We start from the raw sequence: 20,213 nt of genomic DNA, 5'->3' as shown, positions 1-20,213 counted from the left end.
CTTTAAGGAAGCAGGAAAAGGGTAGTATGTAGGGAGAGAGAGGAGGAGAGGGAGAAGTAAAGGAAGGAGTGAAAGAAAGGAGGCAACCAACAATCCAGCACCAGGAAAATGGATACAGGGAAGAAGCCCTGGTGGTGAACAAAGGCGAGAGGAGAGAGCACAGGGATAAGCACAAGGAAAATGCTTCCCCAAAGCCACTGGCTTGGATAACAAGGGGCTGATTTTCTCTTTTTGGCAACCAGCAGGGCTCAAAGACAGAAGTTTTAGAGGTCATGGGGCTGGGCTGGGATAGAGCCCTGAGGGCACTGCCCTACTCCTGGAGAGCAGGCAGGCAAACAATCCCTGGGGCAGGCAGTGCAGTGATCTGAGGATCCCTAAAATTGTCCTCTCTTCATGGAGCACATCTGAGAGGCGGCTTTCAAAAAGGGGCCTCTCTGGGGACAAAAGAACATTTTCCATCCCCCACACCCCTCAGCGTAATGACAGAGACACCGGCTGAGGGCAGCTAACCCAGACACTGGCTGTTTACCTTGCTTTGCTTCAAATCCCATGGCCCTGAGTTCCAGCGACTGCCCTTCTTGGTCAAACCTGCATCCATCCCAGTGCGGTGAGACTCTCCCCAAGACCAGCGATGGTCCCCACCATACCAGGTCCCTAAAGTCTGGAGACTTTGGGAAAGCTCCTCTTCTCAAAATCCTTAATCACATATTTTGCCATATAAGGTAATGCTCACAGGTTCTGGGAATTAGGACATGAACGTACTTTCTTTTGGGTGGGGGGGGGTCACCGCTAGGACCCATCACGACTAGTCAAAGAGCTAGGACAGGGGCAGCCTAGGCATACAGAAAAATTTTAAACAATAACCACTCAATTCCAGTTAACACTACCAAAAAAAAAAAAAAAAAGTTCTCACCCCTGCTAGAAATACCCGGTAGGAAGCTTAAACTTCTAGGTACATCGGGCTAAAATGAAGTACAACTGGAGTGATGTCAGACAACACCAGGTGAGAAACTGGGACTTGCACTGATGCTGAGCAGTAACAACGTCTCCCCCAACCCCTGCCAATCCCCATGCTCCTCTGGGTTAAGTGGAGACCACAAGGGGAACAGTAAGGAGGCACCTCACCCCTTCCAACCAAGCTGGTGTTGGTAGAGTAATGAAGAGCCCTTCCCACTCGGATGTCAACAGAAGCCAAGTGGGAGGCCTGGACTTCCACTTGCCCTTGGTAGAAATGAGACGGCACTCCCCCTTCCCCACTGGAATAAGGTCACAGGAGACCTGCTAACACAGAAGAAGTAAATAAAATCCAGAGTCTCATCACCTAACACTCAGATGTCCAGATTTCAACCTAAAATCACTCATCATACCAAGAATCAGGAAACCTCAACTGAGAAAAGACACTGAAGTGGCAAAAATTTAGAATCCTCTAAGAGGATTTTAAAGCAGCCACCATAAAAAAAAAAAGCCTCAAATAATTATGAACCTGCTTGAAACAAATGAAAAAAGACAAAGTCTCAGCAAAGAAACAAAAGACGCGAGAAGAATAAAGTGAAATTTTTAGAACTGAAAAACACAATAACTGAAGTAAAACTGTCAATGGATAGGGTCAACAGCAGAAGGCAGAGAAATAAACCAGTGAGCCTGAAGATGGAAGAGAAACTTCCCAACCGAAGCAACAGAGAGAAAACAAGTTGTAAAACATAACAACAGAGCCTCAAAGGCCTATGGAACTATAACAAAGGAGCTAATATTCATGTCATTCAAATCCCAAGAGTAGAGAAAAAGAGGGTGTGGTTGAAAAGTATTCATAGTAGCTGTAACTCACTTGAATTTGGCAAAAAACAAAACTAAATAAAACACCCTAAATAAAATAATAAATAATAAAATAAAACAAGCAGAGCAAACCCCAAACAAGATGAACTCATACAAAGAAAGAAATTCACACAAACACATATAGTCAAGCCTCTAAAAACTAAAGACAAAGAAAAAAATGTGTAAAGCTCCAAGACATATATTTTACTTTCGGGGGAATAAGGTGGTAGAAATGATTTGAATGACAGTTATCAGAAACAAAGGAAGCCAGAAGAAATGACACAATATTTTTCAAGTGCTAAAAGACAAGAACTGTCAACCCCAAATCCTATTTCCAGCTAAAATCTACTAGAAGCACATTCAAAAATGTCATCTGAATGAAAGGGAGGTCATGAAATTCTCAAATGAAAGAAAACTAAGAGAATTTGTAGCCAACAGACATGCCCTAAAAGAATGGCTAAATGAAGTTTAGCAGGCTTGGCTACAATAGAGCCCAAAGTGCACTGCAGTGTTCTAGGCAGGCAAATGGAAACAGCAGGAAACCAGCAATCTGAAAACTGCCTGGGATGCACAAGGGAAAATTATTTGCTCTTCTGGAATACTTCCCTGATTGCACAGAGACCCCTCTCCGAGGACAAAGGAGCTGGGCGACACCAGTTCCCTCCCCCACCACCCAGCATAAACCAACTTCAGTAAACAACACAAGCACCAACACTGGCTGCCCTACCTGCTCACACCAAGTCCCACCCAACTGCGCTGCAGTGGTACTGCTTTTCTCAGGCAAGAGTGCCTAAGCAGCAGCACAGTGGGCCCCTTCCTCAGAAGGCCAGCAGAAACTTCTGTATGCATCACATGTACCGGCCACAGAGTTCCGCACAGCTTCAGTTCTAGTGGAAGTAGAATCAGGTCTCATTTAACAAGCAGACCAGAGCACACCTTGTTAAAACTCTCCATACTTTGGTTAATCCAAACACTGCCCACCACAGGCATGGAGAGCCTCTGCAGATGACTGACCTGAGGGACAAAGCAGCCAAAATACAGCAGCAGAGTACACGCAGCATATACCAGAGAAACTCCCTGAAGCTCCAGACCATAGACACTTATATGACCTCTTCCTCATAAAGCCATTACTCTCAGGAGCAGGAAACATAAGAAGCTTTTCTAACACAGAGAAGACAACAGAGACTCAGACAAAATGTCAACATGGAGGAATTCGTCCCAAAAGAAATAACAAGAAAAGATCATGAACAGAGATCTAATGGAAAAAAGCAGAAGTAATATGCCTGATGAAGAATTTAAAGCAACATTCCTAAGGATATTTGGTGGGCTTGAGAAAACATGAAAGACATCAGGGAGAGTCTTACCACAGAGATAAAAGAGATTAAAAAAAAAATCAGTCAGAAACGAAAGATGCAATAACTTGAGATTTGAAACAGACTGGATGTAATGACCACAACAACAGAAGCAGAGGTTCAAATAAGTGCTACAGAAGATAGAATAATGGAAAATAATTAAGCTGAACAAAAGAGAGGAATTATGGATCACAAGAATATGCATAAGGGAACTCAGTGATTCCATCAAATATAATAATATTTGTATCACAGAAGTCCCAGAAGAAAGACAGAAAGAGGAGCAGAAGGTTTATTTGAGGAAATAATACTTGAAAACTTCCCTAATCTGGGAAAGGAAATAAACATCCAAATCCAGGAGGAACAGAGAACTCCAATCAAAATCAACAGAAGCAGGCCAATACCAGACATATGTAATTACACTTGCAAAATACTGTGATAAGGAAAAAAATCCTAAAAGCAACAAAAGAAGTCCCCAACTTACAAGGGAAGACCCATAAGGCTAAGCTGCATCTCTCCACAAACTCTTGGAAGCCAGAAGTGAGTGGCATGATATATTCAACATGATAAATGGGAGATATATGTAGCCAGGAATATTCTACCCAGCAAGGCTGTCATTCAGAATAGGAGAGAAAAAGAATTTCCCAGACAAACAAAAACTAAAGGGTTCATGACCACTAAACCAGCCCCCTGCAAGAAATATTCCAGGGGACTCTCTGAGCGGGAAGGAAAGACCGAATGCAACAAAGACTAAAAAAAGACAGAGAAAATCTCCAGAAACAACAAGTAATAAAATAACATTAAATTCATATCTATCAAGTATTACTCTGGGGGCGCCTGGGTGGCTCAGTTGGTTGAGCGTCCGACTTCGGCTCAGGTCATGATCTCACAGTCCATGGGTTCGAGCCCCGCATCAGGCTCTGTGCTGATAGCTAGCTCAGAGCCTGGAGCCTGTTTCAGATTCTGTGTCTCCCTCTTTCTCTGCCCCTCCCCCGCTTGCTCTCTGTCTCCATCTCTCAAAATAAAATAAAAACATTTAAAAAAAAAAAAAAGAGTCTGTTTAAAAAAAATAATTACTCGGGGCGCCTGGGTGGCTTAGTCGGTTAAGCGTCCGACTTTCGCTTAGGTCATGATCTCACGGTTCGTGGGTTCGAGCCCCGCGTCGGACTCTGGGCTGGCTGCCAGCTCAGAGCCTGGAGCCTGTTTCAGTCTGTGACTCCCTCTCTCTCTGACCCTCCCCTGCTCACGCTGTCTCTCTCTCTCTCTCTCCTAGAAATAAATAAAACATTAAAAAAATTTAAAAAAAAATAATTACTCTAAATGTAAATGGACCAAATGCTCCAATCAAAAGACATACTGTGTCACAATGGATAAAAAAATAAGACCCACCTATATGTTATCTATAAGAGACTCATTTTAAACCTAAAGATGGCTGCAGATTGTAAATGAGGGGATGAAAAACCATCTATCATCCAAATGCAAGTCAAAAGAAAGTCAGCATTGCAATACTTATATCAGACAAACTAGATTTTATTTATTTTTTTAAAAAATACTCTTTAAAGTACTTATTTATTTAAAAGAGTGAGTGCGCCCATGGTCCAAGGAGGGGAGGGACAGAGACAAAGAGAATCCCCAGGATCCCAAGCAGGCTCCGTGCAGACAGCCAGAACTCAAGACACCATGAGGTCATGACTGGAGCCAAAATCAAGAGTTGGGACATTTAACTGACTGAGCCACACAGGTGCCCCCAGACAACCTAGATTTTAAGCCAAAGACTGTAACGAGAGGAAGAAGGGTACCATTATCATAATAAGGGGACTATCCAACAAGATGATCTTAACAATTATAAATATTCATGCCCCCATATAAGAGCACCAGATATATAAAACAATTAATAACAAACCTAAAGGAACTCACTGATAATAATACAATAATAGTAGGGGACTTTAATTCCCCACTTACAGCAACGGAAAGATCATCTAAGCAGAAAACCAGTAAGGGACAATGGCTTTGAATGACACATTGGACCAGACAGACTTAACAAATACATTCAGAACATTTCATTCTAAAGCAGAATACACATTGTTTTCAAATGCACATGAGACATTCTCCAGAAGAGATCCCATACTAGGTCACAAATCAGGCCTCAAAAAGCACAAAAAGACAGAGATCATACCATACATATTCTCTGACCATGACGCTATGAAACTTGAAGTCAACCACAAGAAAAAATTTAGAAAGACCAAAAATACATGGAGCTAAACAACACGCTACTAAAGAATGAATGGGTCAAACAGGAAATCAGAGAATAAAAGAATACATAGAAACAAATGAAAATAGAAACACAATGGTCCAAAACCTTTAGGACGGAGCAAAAGGAGTCATAAGAGGGAAGTATACAGCAATACAGACCTATCTCAAGAAGCAAGAAAAAACTCAAACAACCAACCTCATACCTAAAGGAACAAGGACAAGAACAATGAAGCCCAAAGCCAGCAGAAGAAGGGAAGTAATAAAGATTATAGCAGAAATAAATGATACAGAAACTAAAAACCCAGCAGAACAGATGAAACCAGGAGCAGATTCTGTGGAAAAAAATTAACAAAATTGAAAAACTCCTAGCCAGATGTATCAAACAGAAAAGAGAAAGAACCAAAATAAATGAAAACACAAATGAGAGAGGAGAAATAACCAACACCACAGAAATGCAAACAATTATAAGAAAAAAACTATGAAAAATTATATGCCAACAAATTGAAAGACTGGAATAGAAAAATTTCCAGAAACATATATACTACCAAAACTGAAACAAGAAATAGAAAACTTGAACACACTGATTCAAAGAAATTGAATCAGTAATCAAAAATCTCTCATAAACAAAAGTTCTGGGCCAGATAACTTCCCAGGGGAATTCTACCAAACACTGAAAGAGCTTACACCTATTATTCTCAAACTATTTCAAAAAAATAGAAATGGAATGAAAACTTCTAAATTCATTTTATGAGGCCAGCAGTTCCGATTCCAAAACCAAAGACTCCACTAAAAAAGAGAACTAAAGGGCACCTGGGTGGCTACCAGTCAGTTGAGCATCCAACTTCGGCTCAGGTCATGATCTCACTGCTCATGAGTTTGCGCCCTGCATTAGGCTCTGTGCTGACAGCTCAGAGCCTGGAGCCTGCTTCAGATTCTGTGTCTCCCTCTCTCTCTGCCCCTCTCATGCTCATGCTCTGTCTCTCTCTGTTTCTCATAATAAATAAATGTTAAAAAAACATTTTTTAATTAAAAAATCTAAAAAAAGAGAACTAAGCGCCAATATCCCTCATGAACATGGATGCAAAACTTCTCAACAAAATTGTAGCAAATCAAATCCAACAATACATTAAAAGAATCACTCACCAAGACCAAGTGGGAATTACTCCTGGGCTGCAAGGGTGGTTGCAAATCAATTAAGGTGCTACACCACATTAATACAAGAAAGCAGAAGAACCATATGATCCTTTCAATACATGCAGAAAAAGCATTTGACAAAGTACAACATCCATTCATGATAAAAAAAAAAAAAAATCCTCAAAAAACTATAGAGGACAGACGAAACATACCTCTACATCACAAAAGTCATATACAAAAAACACACAGCTAATACCATCCTCAATGGGGAAAAACTGAGAGCTTTTCCTCTCTAGTCAGGACCAGGTCAGAGATTTCCAGTCTCACCACTGTTATTTAACATAGCACTGGAAGCCCTGGCCTCAACAATCAGGCAACAAAAAGAAATCAAAGGCATCCAAATAGGCAAAGAGGTTAAACTTTCACTATTTGTAGATAACGTGATCTTCCATCCAGAAAACCCAGAAGATTCCACCAAAAAATTGCTAGAACTGATATACAAATTCAGTAAAGTTACAGGATACAAAATCAACATGAATCTGTTGCATTTCTATACACACCAAAAAATCATATGATACCTAGGAATAAACCTAACCAAATAGGTAAAAAATCTGTACTCTGAAAATTATAAAACACTGATGAAAGAGGGTCACCTGGGTGGCTCAGTCAGTTAAATGTCCAACTTCAGCTCAGGTCATGATCTCTTGGTCCGCAAGTTCGATCCCTGCATCAGGCTCTGTGCGGACAGCTCAGAGCCTGGAGCCTGCTTCAGATTCTGTGTCTCCCTCTCTCTCTGCCCCTCCCCCACTCACACTACTGTCTCTCTTTCTCAAAAATAAATAAACATTAAAAAAAATACTGATAAAAAAACTGAAGACAACACAAAGATATGGAAAAACATGCCATGCTTCTTGATTAGAAGAGCAAATACTGTTAAAATGTCAATACTATCCAAAGCAATCTACGCATTTAATGCAATCTCTATCAGGGGCGCCTGGGTGGCTTAGTCAGTTAAGCGTCCAACTTTCACTTGGGTCATGATCTCGCGGTTCGTGGGTTCGAGCCCCGCATCAGGCTCTGTGCTGACTGCCAGCTCAGAGCCTGGAGCCTGTTTCAGAGTCTGTGATTCCCTCTCTCTCTGACCCTTCCCTGCTCACGCTGTCTCTCTCTCTCTCCTAGAAATAAATAGAACATTAAAAAAAAAAAAATTTAATGCAATCTCTATCAAAATATACCAGCATTTCTCAAAGAGCTAGAACAAGCAAGCCTAAAATTTGTATGAAACCAGAAAAGACCCCAAACAGCCAAAGCAATATTGAAAAAGAAAGCAACACTGAAGTATCAGAATTCCAGACTTCAAGTTATATTACAAAGCTGTAGTCATCAAGACAGTATGGTACTGGCACAAAAACACACACACAGGTAACCCAGAAATAGACCCACAAATATGTGGCCAACTAATCTTTGACAAAGCATGAAAGAATATCCAATAGAAAAAAGACAGCCTCTTTGGGGTGCCAGGGTGGCTCAGTTGGTTAAGCATCTGACTTCACCTCAGTTCATGATCTCATGGATCATGAGTTCGAGTTCCACATCGGGCTCTATGCCGACAGCTCACAGCCTGGAGCCTGCTTCGGACTCTGTGTCTCCCTCTCACTCTGCTCCTCCCCAACTCATGCTGTCTCTCTCCCCATGTCTCAAAAATAAATAAATGTTAAAAAAAAATTTTTTTAAAAAGCCTCTTTAACAAATGGTGTTGGGAAAACTGGACAGCGACATGCAGAAGAATGAAACTAGACGACTTTCTTACACTATACACAAAAATAAATAAATTCAAAATGGATGAAAGGAAACCACCAAAATCCTAGAGGAGAACACAGGTTGCAACCTCTGTGACCTCAACAATAGAAACTTCTTACTAGGCACATCTCCTGAGACAAGAGAAGCAAAAGAAAAATTAACTACTGGGACTTCATCAAGATAAAAAGCTTCTAGGGGCGCCTGGGTGGTTCAGTTGGCTAAGCATCTAGCTACTGATTTTGGCTCAGGTCATGACCTTGGGGTCATGGGATTGAGCCCCATGGTGAGCTCTATGCTCACAGGGCAGAGACCGCTTGTGATTCTCTCTCCCTCTCTCTGCTCCTCCTCCCCTTATGCTCTCTCTCTCTCTCAAAAAAATAAACATTTTTTAAAAAGCTTCTTCATAGCAAAGGAAACAATAAAACTAAAAGGCAACCTTCAGAATGGGAGAAGATATTTGTAAATGACATATTTGATAAAGGTTTAGTTCCCAAGATCTATAAAGAACTTATCAAACTAAACACCCAAAACAAAAAATAATCCAACGAAGAAGTGGGCAGAAGACATGAGTAGTCATTTTCCCAAAGACGTACAGATGGCTAACATACATGAAAAGATGTTCAACATCACTCATCATCAGGGAAATACAAATCAAAACTGAATGAGATGATCACTTCACACCTGTCAGAATGGCTACAATTAACAACACAGGAAACAACAGATGTTGGTGAGGATGTGGAGATAGGGGAACCCTCTTACACTGTTGGTGGGAATACAAACTGCTACAGTCACTGTGGAAAAGAGTATGGAGGCTCCTCAAAAAGTTAATAACTACCCTAAATTCCAGCAATTTCACTACTAGGAATCTACCCAAAGTATTCAAAAATACTAAATACATGCACCCTGATGCTTACAGCAACCTTATCGACAATAGCCAAATCATAGAAAGAGCCCAAATGTCGATCAACTAATAAGTGATAAGGAAGATATGGTATCTATACACAATGGAATATTACTCAGCCATCAAAAAGAATGAAATCTTGCCATTTGCAACAACACAGATGGAGCTAGAGAGTATTATGCTAAGTGAAATAAGTCAGTCAGAGAAGGACAAATATCATATAATTCCACTTGTATGCAGAATTTAGGAAACAAATCAAATGAACCAGGAGGAAAAAAGGGAGACAAAGCAAGAAATAGACTCTTAACTTTTGTGAACAAACTGAGGGTTACTAGACGGGAGGTGGGTTGGAGTGAGGAGGTGAAGGGGGATGGGTTAAACAGATGATGGGTATTAAGGAGTGTACTTGTAATGAACACAAGGTGTTGTATGTGAGTGAAGAATCACTAAATTCTATACCTGAAACTAACATTATACTGTATGTTAACTGGAATTTCAACAAAAACTTGGAAAGAAAAAAAAATGAAGATCCCATCCCCATTTTCAAGGAAAGATGACAGTTATCTTTTTATGATATATGGTTCCCAAATACTGCTCTGCAAGCAAATGCCAGAATTTGGGACAAGTTTTTACTACTATGTTGAAAACCTGGAAAAGACAGGCCATGTAGTACATTTTTATAAGTCCAAATAGATTTCATTTAAAAAACTGTTCTAAGATTACATCCTTAATACTGCCAAATGCTCTATTGCTCAATAGCAATAGCATTGCTATTACAATGATAGCAAATGGTTGTATGTTTGTTTTACTATGCTTAGTTATGAGAATAAAAAGTCAGTAACACTATTTAAAGAAAAAAGAAATATGCATCTGGAGTTTCTCCATGACTTTTCAAGGCTTAATAACACATGCCTTTTTACCTCTGAATATCATGTTATTGCCGGGGTGTATGAAAGATTTTTTTAAAATCAGTGTCCATCTACATATAAAACATTCACACACATGGAAATCCCTTACTTCTTCAACCTGAAGTATGCTGATGCTCTGTTTGTTGGCAACACGGGATTATACGGATCAGCATCCATGCCTCTGGTGTAGCATTCAATTGCTTCATCATATTTTCCTTGTTTGAAGTATTTATTGCCCTGAAAAAGCATGAGAGTCAGATACGTATTGGCACAGAATTCCAGAGCCGTTTGTTTTCAATATGATGCATCTCTTTCTAACACATTTGCTCTATAATCAAGGTTAACAGTAAAGAAAAGAGAATTAAGCAAAATGGTCTTTCAACAAATGCTGACATTCACTATATAGTCATTGGATAGGCGCAATCCAAAAGCCCTGATAGAAAAATGAGTAACACACCTAGCATTATATACTTTTTACTGATAACCCACAGAAATGTAACAAAATAAGGCAGCAGGATGAGGTTTAATCTGAAAAGATAGCCTGTGATATGGAGTAGAATTTAATACTCATGTCACACTGATTTTAAGTTACTTTTGTCTACTATAAAAAACTCTAAAACGACTCTCTGTAGAGTCCATGCACTTTACGTATAATAATTCATTTAATATTCATAACAACCCACTGAGATTTACTAATAATAGTAATCTTATTTTTACAGTTAAGAAAACTGAGGTACAGGCAATTTAAAGAACTTGTCTCAGGATCTCAACCCATGTAATCTGATTTCAGAGCAGACACTCCTAATCGACAAGCTCTACTGTCTCTTGATATGGGTACAGCCAATAAAAATTTAAATCTGAACACCCCCCAAACTACGTTGAAGAAATACTGGGAGCCACGTGATTTTCGGCACATCCTGCTTACATGAAGGAAACTAACGCTAACCTAAAGAATACCTTTTCTTTTAGAGTAAGAGCCTTTTGTGAATCTACATGAATCCCATCTTCTTCTGACTCTGATTCTTGAGACACAGAATCATGGGTACTCTCTTCTTTATCAAGCTCATCAAGAATACTGTCCTGAAATTATAAGCAGGAAAACAGTGCTCATAATTACATGACCATTAAAATAAAGAAGACATTTTTTTTTTAAAAAGTACACTTAATAGAACTTGGATCGTCATCACCCAGGGTAAACTGGGTGAAGAGTACACTGGACCTCTACATACTAGTCTTGCAAAAAGAGAAAAAAGAAAGAAGAAATAGGAAAAAAAGAAAAGAATACTGGCTGTTTTAGCTGCTATTCACTGAAAGAGGGCAGCAGGAGAAAAAAATAATGTAGCAAATTAAAGAGCACTATAAATAAATTGGTCTTCACATAAAACAATCCAAAGGACAAAAACACAGGCATAAAAACCTTTCATTATTTTTCATTTAACCCATGACTCTTAACTAATTCCAAGATAATTTTATTCAAATTTTATTCAAATACTAAGAAGCACAAATACTAAGAAGTACTAACTTACCACATCAAGTTTTGCCCATGCTTCATAATCATAAGATTTTATCCTGTTTTTTGTGTTTTCCTCTTTGGTTTTTTTAGATGACTCTTTAGGTTTGCCTTTCTTCTTTTTCCTAAAATTCCCATTTCGAATAGGAGGTAAATTCTAGGGACGAGAGAAAACACACACACACACACACACACACACACACACAATGTTTAAGCACTGCTGTATTATTACTTTTTTGTATAACTAGCAATGTTTAAAATTCTCACTAAACTATATCTTCAAGTAGGAAGTACTTTTTATTTTTTAAGTACTTAAAGATATTAATTTACTATCTTCACTAATAATTCATGCTGGAATGTTCAATTCATTCTCTCCCAAATGTTGAACACTGTTTAGTCACAAGTATTCTCTAGGAAGTTTCACTATACATTTAATCTGCAATCCTAAATGCACTTCCAAACCTGCCTGATCTTCAGTCTCACTACAATGAATTAGCAGAACTGCAACAGCAAACTGAACTGCCTCCCCATTAGTATGACAGTAACCCATATTTAAATCCACAGTCTTAAGAAAAACATTTGACTGTACTATCTACAGTTTATGCTAATACTGTATGTTAATATATCATTAAATATATAATTATATATGATTATATAATATACACAAACACCAAAATATTGTATGATGTTATTTATTTACCTTAAGAATTATCACATTGTCTTCCTTTCAGTAACTATTCACTAAGGCTTAATCTGTCTTAATATAGTTAATATAAATAATTACAAAAACTTAAAAGCAGAATTTTTCAGAATGCTGACAGGTGGCAAATCACTTCAAATTCAGTATTTTCACAAAGCATTTTAAAAGGTTGTGCTTTGGGGTGCCTGGGTGGCTCAGTCAGTTAAGCGTCCAACTTTGGCTCAGGTCATTTATCTTCCACTTCGTGGGTTCGAGCCCTCTGCCAGGCAGGATCTGTGCTGACAGCTCAGAGCCTGGAGCCTGCTTCGGATTCTGTGTCTCCCTCTCTCTCTGTCCCGCTCCCACTTGCACTCTGTCTCTCTCTCTCAAGAATAAACATATGTTAAAAAATATATTTTTTAAGGTTGTGCTTTACTTTAAATTAGTTTTGCAGGATGCTACAGAAGAATTTAATTAAGAAATTTACCTCTTCAGGAACACCATTCTGTCTTCTTAGTTCCATATCCTTCTGTTTAATATCCTTTTCCCAGTTTTCTAAATCTCTCATAAAGTCTTGTAATTCTTCTGCATTTTGTTTCACTTGTAGTTGTAATTCAATTGCTTTATTTGTCGAAGTCATTATGGCCTGTAGAGTTTTGACCAACCAATCTCTCACAAGAATTAAACAAATATATTTGGTTTATTTTTTGAAGCTTAGCTAAAATAATGAATTTTTTTTACCACTTCATAAATGGCCAAAATACACGGAGAAAGGAGAGCCTAAAGTGATGCTGAAGAAGGAAAATATCAGAATATTATTTTTTAGGTGAATCAATGTTTGCTGAATGAACAAATGAATAACAGACAAGTTTGGGCATCACTGAAATGCAATGTGAATGAACGGCAATAAGGAAATCATTGAAATTAGCAAAAGCCCATGGTAGCAGACTATCTGCCCATTTCCAGCTTACAAATTAATCCTAATTATCTACTTACTCCTTTCAAAGGAGTAAATTTATTGAACTTCTGCTATGTGATAGGCCTTGTAAAAACAAGAAAGACAAGGTCCTGCATCTAGTGGAGAAGGAAACAAAATAATCAAGTACTGAGCAACAAAATATTAGGGTAGGCAGGGTTTCTTAGCCTAGGGCTATTGATATTGTGGACCAGATTTTCCTTTCTGGTAGATCGTCCTCTGCGTTGTAAGATAGCTGGCAACATCCCTGGCCTCTCCCAACTAGGTAGCGGTATTCCCCCTCACCTCCAGACTGTGAGCATCAGTGTCTCCAGACACTGCCAAATGTCACCTGGGAGGCATAATTAACTCCTGGTTGAGAACAACTGTGCTACATAGAGGTACATACAGGTGCTGTGGGACTGACCACAAAGGACAGGCATAAATCAGATGGTGGGTAGGGTGGGGGGTTCCAGGAAAGAGGCCCCAGAGTTGCTCTAACTAGCCAAGCTTCAAAGAGGCCAGCCAAGTGATTAACCATGGAGGAGTGGGCAGATGGACTGAGGGACTAAGAAAGAGAATGATGAAATGATGAAGGAGAAGGCGCAGGTGGCTATGGGACAGATCTTGAAATGCCAGGCCATGAGATCTCGAAGTTAAGTTAAAAGTATTATAGTGGGAAGATAAAAGATACTTGATGACTGATTCACATAAGGAGTGGGGGAGCAGAGGACTCAACCAATGTCTTAGATTTCTGGCTTGGAAACCTGGTTAAATGAGGAAAGGAAAGGGAAAAGTTTCAGGATTGGAGGACAAGAGGAAAGACAAATATTTCAGTTTGAGATATGCTAAGCTGGGTGCTTATGGAACATCAGGAGGATATATCCAGTAGGTAGTTAAAGGCAGTTACACACGGCTAGTGATACAAATTTGGGTGTCACTAGCATAAAGGTGTAAATTACAATCACGGATTTGGACACGTTTAATCACTGTAACTACAGGTTTGGGTGGGGAGGGGCTGGAACGTGGAAAACACTATCATTTAGGGAAGAAGCAGAGGAAGAGATGCCAACAAACACAGGAAAAACTAGGCAGCAACAACCAGAGAGCTGGGCGGAAAACCTGGGAGAGTAGTCACAGAACAGAATTTTCAACAATTCAAGAAGGTGAGAGGTTAGCAGTGCCAAATGACACAAAGATCATCAAAGAGGAATGAAAGTGCATTATTATTTGGTCATATTAAGACTTATTGAGAGTTTTAATGAGATTTAAAGAAAAAAATGGAAATAAAATGAGCTGCTGAGTAAATGAGATTATATTGGGATTAGTATGATTCTGTCTTTAATAATCAAAGATTGCTCAGAAATATAGTCTGGCGAAGAGAAACAAGATAAAGGAAGATCTAGGAAAAAAGATAAGTGATGAGACAAAGTCCCCAAAAAGGTGGGAGCGGACTCAAAGCTTAAGAGAAGTGGGGAAGCAGAATGGGAGAGAGAGAAGAGATGAGAAAAATCAGTTTTCTAACGGTTGCAAACGCAGATTGGTCTTCTGACCCGTAGCCCAGCCCTAGAACCTAAACTAAGTTTAAGACTCTTTTCAGGCAGCGCCTATGTTTGATCACCTATGTAGATCTCATTTTTAGAAAGTAAAATAAAATAAGGCGAAACTAGTACATTGCTTTGCTGGGGGCTCAAAAATAGGAATAAAGCCGCACCACGCCACTGAGATGCTGCAAAGCGTCAGAACCCTTTTCCGTTTCATTCATTCATCACCTCTCCTGATCCCACAGGGGTAAATGCTCCCAAGCGAACCTGTGACAGGGCTGGAGTCCCAGCAAGCACACAGAAAGTTCCAGTGCGGGGGGTATCGCTTTCACACTCAATATCCGGGCAAACGCTGCACACCGACGCCGAGAGGGGGCGGGCCTCACCGCAGTTCTCTCGGGAGATAGTGGATCTGCGGTGCTACCACTGCCAATCCGCCCAATACCCCGGGCAGCTGGGGTAGAGGGTCGGTCAGCAGAGATCGTCCAGCCCCGGGCGCGCGGAGCAAACCCCTTCCGGAACGCTCACCCGGGACGCCGCTACCTTAGACACCGCCGCGCCCTCTCCGCTCCCCTCACGCCCTCCGCCTCACCCGGGACCCACGGCCGCGCGCCCCCTTCGTGACAGGCGACCCCAAAAGCCTCGTCGGCTGCTGCAGCTGGAGGTAACGACAAGGCCGACTCACCTCACTAGGCCGTTACTGCCCGCAAGGCCGGTATCCCAGGGCCGCAGCGACTCACGCCGGGCCCCGCCTTCCTGAGCTTTCCCACAAGTCCCCGCGTGCCGCCGCCCCGCCCCCTGGCGTCCGGGCGGAGCGTGCGCGGACAGTCAGATACGGTACGCCTTTCTTCTCAGGGTAGGAGAATTGACACTTGCCTTGAAGCCAAATCTGACACCTTGCCTGCTTCCAGTATAACTAAACTTCACGGGAGGTAACCCAAAACTGCAGAGTCATCCTTACTTGTTCTGATTCCCAGAGTAATAACTCCTTGAATGTTTCCTTGGACTCCCCTCCAGATAATCTAATCCCGAATGTCTGCCTTGCGGGTGTCTAGAGATCACGACCTATGTAAGTACGATAATCATCTGAGAAAGGTACTATTTCTCTGTCTGAACAGACTGTAATCTTGTAATTGTCATACATGCAGTTGTTTTGTTTTGTTTCCTTTAAGTACTTGTATTTGGCAAACCGGTTCTTCGGTCTGACTCTCTTCACCTTTGCAAGTAAACTGCTTTTCAGAGTCTGTCTCTTGAGTCTTTCTTGGTCGTGTGTCAGTACTAAGATTTGTCTTTAGAGTGCCCTGGCTTACAAAGAAGAATGAATGTGAAGCCTCTAACATTTCTTGCTTCTGCTTCCACTATGAGTGAGCTTTCTTTCATTTTCAGGACAACTCTAAAATTGTTAAACAAAAATGATTTCAAAACTCCATTAAAACAAACAGAAGCAAAGAAACCTGTCAGTTTGAAACAACTCCATGATCTCAAACAATAGCCTCAAAATCCAGTTCCGTGGCTCTTAGGCTTGACTGAACTTTGGAATCATCTATGGAGCATTAAAAAAAAAAAATACTGATATCTAGGTTTTGTCCCCAGAAATTCTGATTTAATTAATGCAGCCTGGGCATCATGATTTTTTAAAGCACAAGATACAACTGTGCGTTTTAGACTGGAAACCACTAATCCAGATAATGGTCAACGAAAAACCATCCTGAGGGGGGGTCCTCTCTTACAAGGGCAGATCATTAGCTCATCTTTCCCACTGTATATTTATATAGTATCTTAGTATTTTTACATCATAGTAGTCATTAAGTGAATCATCAATATATTTACTAATTAAATTATTCTTTTGCTTTGTTTTTAATTATTATAATAAATAATTTTAAAACATATTGATTTATGGATGTCCTTAACTAAACCAATGTATTTTTTTAAGTGAATTCTACCAGACGCCATTGAGATGAGAAGGATGGGGGCTGCTGGCTCCTTTAGTAAAACCTCGGAGACCCTTGGGTGACTCCTCCGTCCTCTTTGTCTCCCTCTCAAGTCACATAATAGACAGTTTCTTAGTGAGTACAGAAGCAAAGTGAAAGGAGTTAATTAGATGGTCTTGATGGCCTTTGTTACCCAATTCCAAGGCTCACATTGTTCTACCCAAACCAGCTATGCCTGTCATGACAGCCTTCTCTCCTCTTATGTAAGCCCAGACGCAGGCCATCATAAGTTCTTTTCTAGATTGCAGACTTACCCACTTTCTGTTGACATATCTTCAAATAGTTTTCAACAAGTTTGGTAAATTATGCTTATATGTCTCATTAATTAATTTATTTTTAGGGAAAACAAACCCCAGTCATCTCAGTTGCACTTATTGTTAATAGCTGAATAGTCATTTTCAAAAAGGTATCTCTTTATGTGTTTGTTCTTTAGGTTGAATTTCTTTTTTTTTTTTTTAATATTTTTATTTATTTCTAGGAGAGAGAGAGAGAGACAGCGTGAGCAGGGGAGGGTCAGAGAGAGAGGGAGATACAGACTCTGAAATAGGCTCCAGGCTCTGAGCTGGCAGTCAGCACAGAGACCGACGCGGGGCTCGAACCCACGAACCGCGAGATCATGACCTAAGCGAAAGTCGGACGCTTAACCGACTAAGCCACCCAGGCGCCCCTTTTAGGTTGAATTTCTAATAGTGGAAATATATATAAGTGTTTACTATTGCAAGAGTAAAATGCTGCAGTTAATGATTATGAATGGTGTTCGTTTTGTCAATGGTGTTAATGTCCGAAACGATTACTGAGATCTTCAAAATAGCTAAATAAGGAAACACTCTGAAAGTTTATATGAATCTCCTGGGTGGCTCCTGGGTGGCTCAGTTGGTTAAGCATCTAACTCTTGATTTCGGCTCAGGTCATGATCTCACGGCTCATGAAGTAGAGCCCCGCATCAGGCTCTGTGCTGACAGTGTAGAGCCTGGTTGGGATTCTCTCCCTTGTTCTGTCCCTCATGTGCGCTCGCTCTCTCTCTCTCTCTCTCTCTCTTTCTCTCTCTCTAAAAAATAAATAATTTTTTAAAAAGAAAGAAAAGGAACATTAGCTAAGTAGCTTTATTCACATTTGTGAACCTTGGGGTTGTTATGAATTGTAGGAGGTTTAATTGCATGTGAGATAAAGCCCAGTATCATAGTGGCTTAGACATAAGAGAATAATATTTCTCTCTCAAAGAAGACTGAATGTGAGCAATCCAGGGTTGGTATGTGTTGCAGACTAGAAGTCTAGAGTCCTCTCTTGTACAGCAAGAGGGTGGATGCAGAATTGAAAACGAGAGAGCCTAATATCCAGGAGGAGACCAGAGCCCCCAGCAGGGGTTTCATCTCCGTATTTATTGAGCTCTTGAGATCTTACACACACGGTGAACGTGAAGAAAACTGTCATCAGCTCCAAGAACCAAAGGGCCTGGGGGGCAAGTGGAGTTTGTGATCAATGTCTACTGGTGTCAGATGGAAAGTAATTTTACGGGTGATCCCATTACAGCATCTTGTTACCTAGCCCCAGGTTCTTTTGCCCCATGGTGGCGACTTTCTGCCCTAAGCTTTTTCCTAACCCACTTATGTAAGTAGAACCTATTTCCCCACAGGGATGATAATTCCAGTGTCGACCCAGGTACCTTCTACTTTGCCGCTCCATCATCTTGAGCATGTGGCTTCCCTGGTGGCTCAAGATGGACGCTCAAGCTCCAGCCATCTTGTCTGCAACCCAGACAGCAGGAAGGGGCACAGTAGGAATGATGGCCTTTAGGAACACTCCCGTTTGCATGCCACTGGCCAGGACAGACACACGGCCCCTCCTCTGCAAGAGAGGTTTTTACTCTTGGAAGTCATGTTGCTTATCTAAAAACAATCCAGGAAAAAGAGGAGGAGAGCAGATACTGAGGGGAAACCAGTAACCTCTATCACAGGCCTTCATAAGTATTCTTTGAAAGAGTAACAAACGAATAAATGAGTCAATACTGCTAGAAATCCAAGCTCACTATAGCCTGAGGAAAAGGGTTAAATTTTGTAATCCTGTTCTGCTACTTACTGAGAATGTGGCCTAATCAAAGCCTGTTGTCTAGGGAAAATTAAAATGGTAAAGATGAAAAAAACTAATAGGCTGAGCAAAATGTATGTAAAAACCTCACCTAGCACAGTTTGGAACAGCTTGAGATCTTAAATATTAATTCATTCCTTAGCAAAGCTAAGGTCCAGGCCCTGGGATATGATCACTGGCTCTGTGTCCCACTTGACTGCCTGGAAGACCTCTGAAGAGGTCTGTAAGGAGGACAAGTACTAGGCACCAGTAGATGAATGTTAAGGTTAATTGCAGGGAACATGAACTGCCTCTCTTCATGAAAAATGAAATCTGTATAATAAGTGAGACAGGTAAGAATTATTGTAAGTTATAAACATATTGTACCTTTTATCTCACAACGTGATGGTAATATTAGCCCCATAATACCAATGAGGAAACTCCTTTGAATAACTAAAACGTGTGCCTATACAGCCGGCAAGTGACAGGGTTTGGTGAGGTACCTGGGCATTCTGACTTCAGAGCCAGCACCTGTGACCACCGTGTTCTGCTGACTCCCTGTCCTGCTCATTTGACTGTGAGCTCCCCTGAGGAAGAGCGAGATGAGGCCCTGCTTCATCCATCTGTAACTTGCCTGAGGTATTCCTTCGTACCTGGCATTTTCCTAGCATGTGTGGCCCACATGATCTGTTTACAGGTAAGAACTCTCTTTATCTCTTTAATACCTCCTCCTCCTCCCTCACCTTGGTCAACTCCCACAACCACAGAAGCTACATCCAGGAGCACCCTTATGTTCCTTGTGGATGTGGTCAAGGGGGCTGCTTATAAGGGCTGGAGATCACCAGTCTCCATGTACCGCACCCCATAATCTAAGTGCAATGCTCCTTCCACTCTTTTTTTTTTTTCAGACCTTATTTTTTTAATAGAAGTTTTAGGTTTCCAATAAGCTGAGAGGAAGGTACCAAGATTTCCTATACACCTCCTGCCACATACATACATAGCCTCCCTCATTGTCAATATCAGTCCCCAGAAGAGTGCAATTTTCTTTTTATCAAAGATGAACTTCACGTTGACACATCACCTAGAGTCTTAACTTAGTTTAACACCCAGAGTCTAACCTTAGTTTAACTAAGGGTTCACTCTTAGTACTGTACTGTGGGTTTGGACAAATTTATAACAACTATGTATCTATCATTGTATCATACAGAATATTTTCACTGCCTTAAAATCCTCTGTGCTCTATGTATTCATCCCTCCCCACTACCTGCTACTCCGGGAACTACTTGATCTTTTTTTATTGTCTCCATAGTTTT

At 40.6% G+C, this 20,213-nt stretch overlaps 1 protein-coding gene across 2 annotated transcripts in view; it reads right to left on the bottom strand.

Annotated features, from left to right (window-relative positions):
* The window catches only part of RPAP3 (RNA polymerase II associated protein 3), a 37,612-nt gene extending 21,999 nt beyond the window's left edge, over positions 1 to 15,613 (bottom strand). The window contains exons 1-5 of one of the 2 annotated variants that reach the window (XM_039243134.1): positions 15,531 to 15,613; positions 12,834 to 12,992; positions 11,684 to 11,824; positions 11,115 to 11,237; positions 10,267 to 10,394 (exon numbers count right to left, since the gene is read on the bottom strand). In XM_039243134.1, coding sequence (XP_039099065.1) covers positions 10,267 to 10,394; positions 11,115 to 11,237; positions 11,684 to 11,824; positions 12,834 to 12,986 — 545 coding nt within the window. In that variant the 5' untranslated portion in view covers positions 12,987 to 12,992; positions 15,531 to 15,613. Of the gene's footprint in view, positions 1 to 10,266; positions 10,395 to 11,114; positions 11,238 to 11,683; positions 11,825 to 12,833; positions 13,138 to 15,530 lie in introns of both variants that reach the window. The other variant, XM_039243133.1, reaches the window with a different exon arrangement.
* Positions 15,614 to 20,213: the final 4,600 nt, after the last annotated feature.

Source organism: Hyaena hyaena, unplaced genomic scaffold (assembly GCF_003009895.1).
Source record: "Hyaena hyaena isolate Hyena2069 unplaced genomic scaffold, ASM300989v1 scaffold_221, whole genome shotgun sequence".
NCBI classification, from domain to species: domain Eukaryota; kingdom Metazoa; phylum Chordata; class Mammalia; order Carnivora; family Hyaenidae; genus Hyaena; species Hyaena hyaena.
This window is presented reverse-complemented; position numbering and strand designations above follow the sequence as displayed.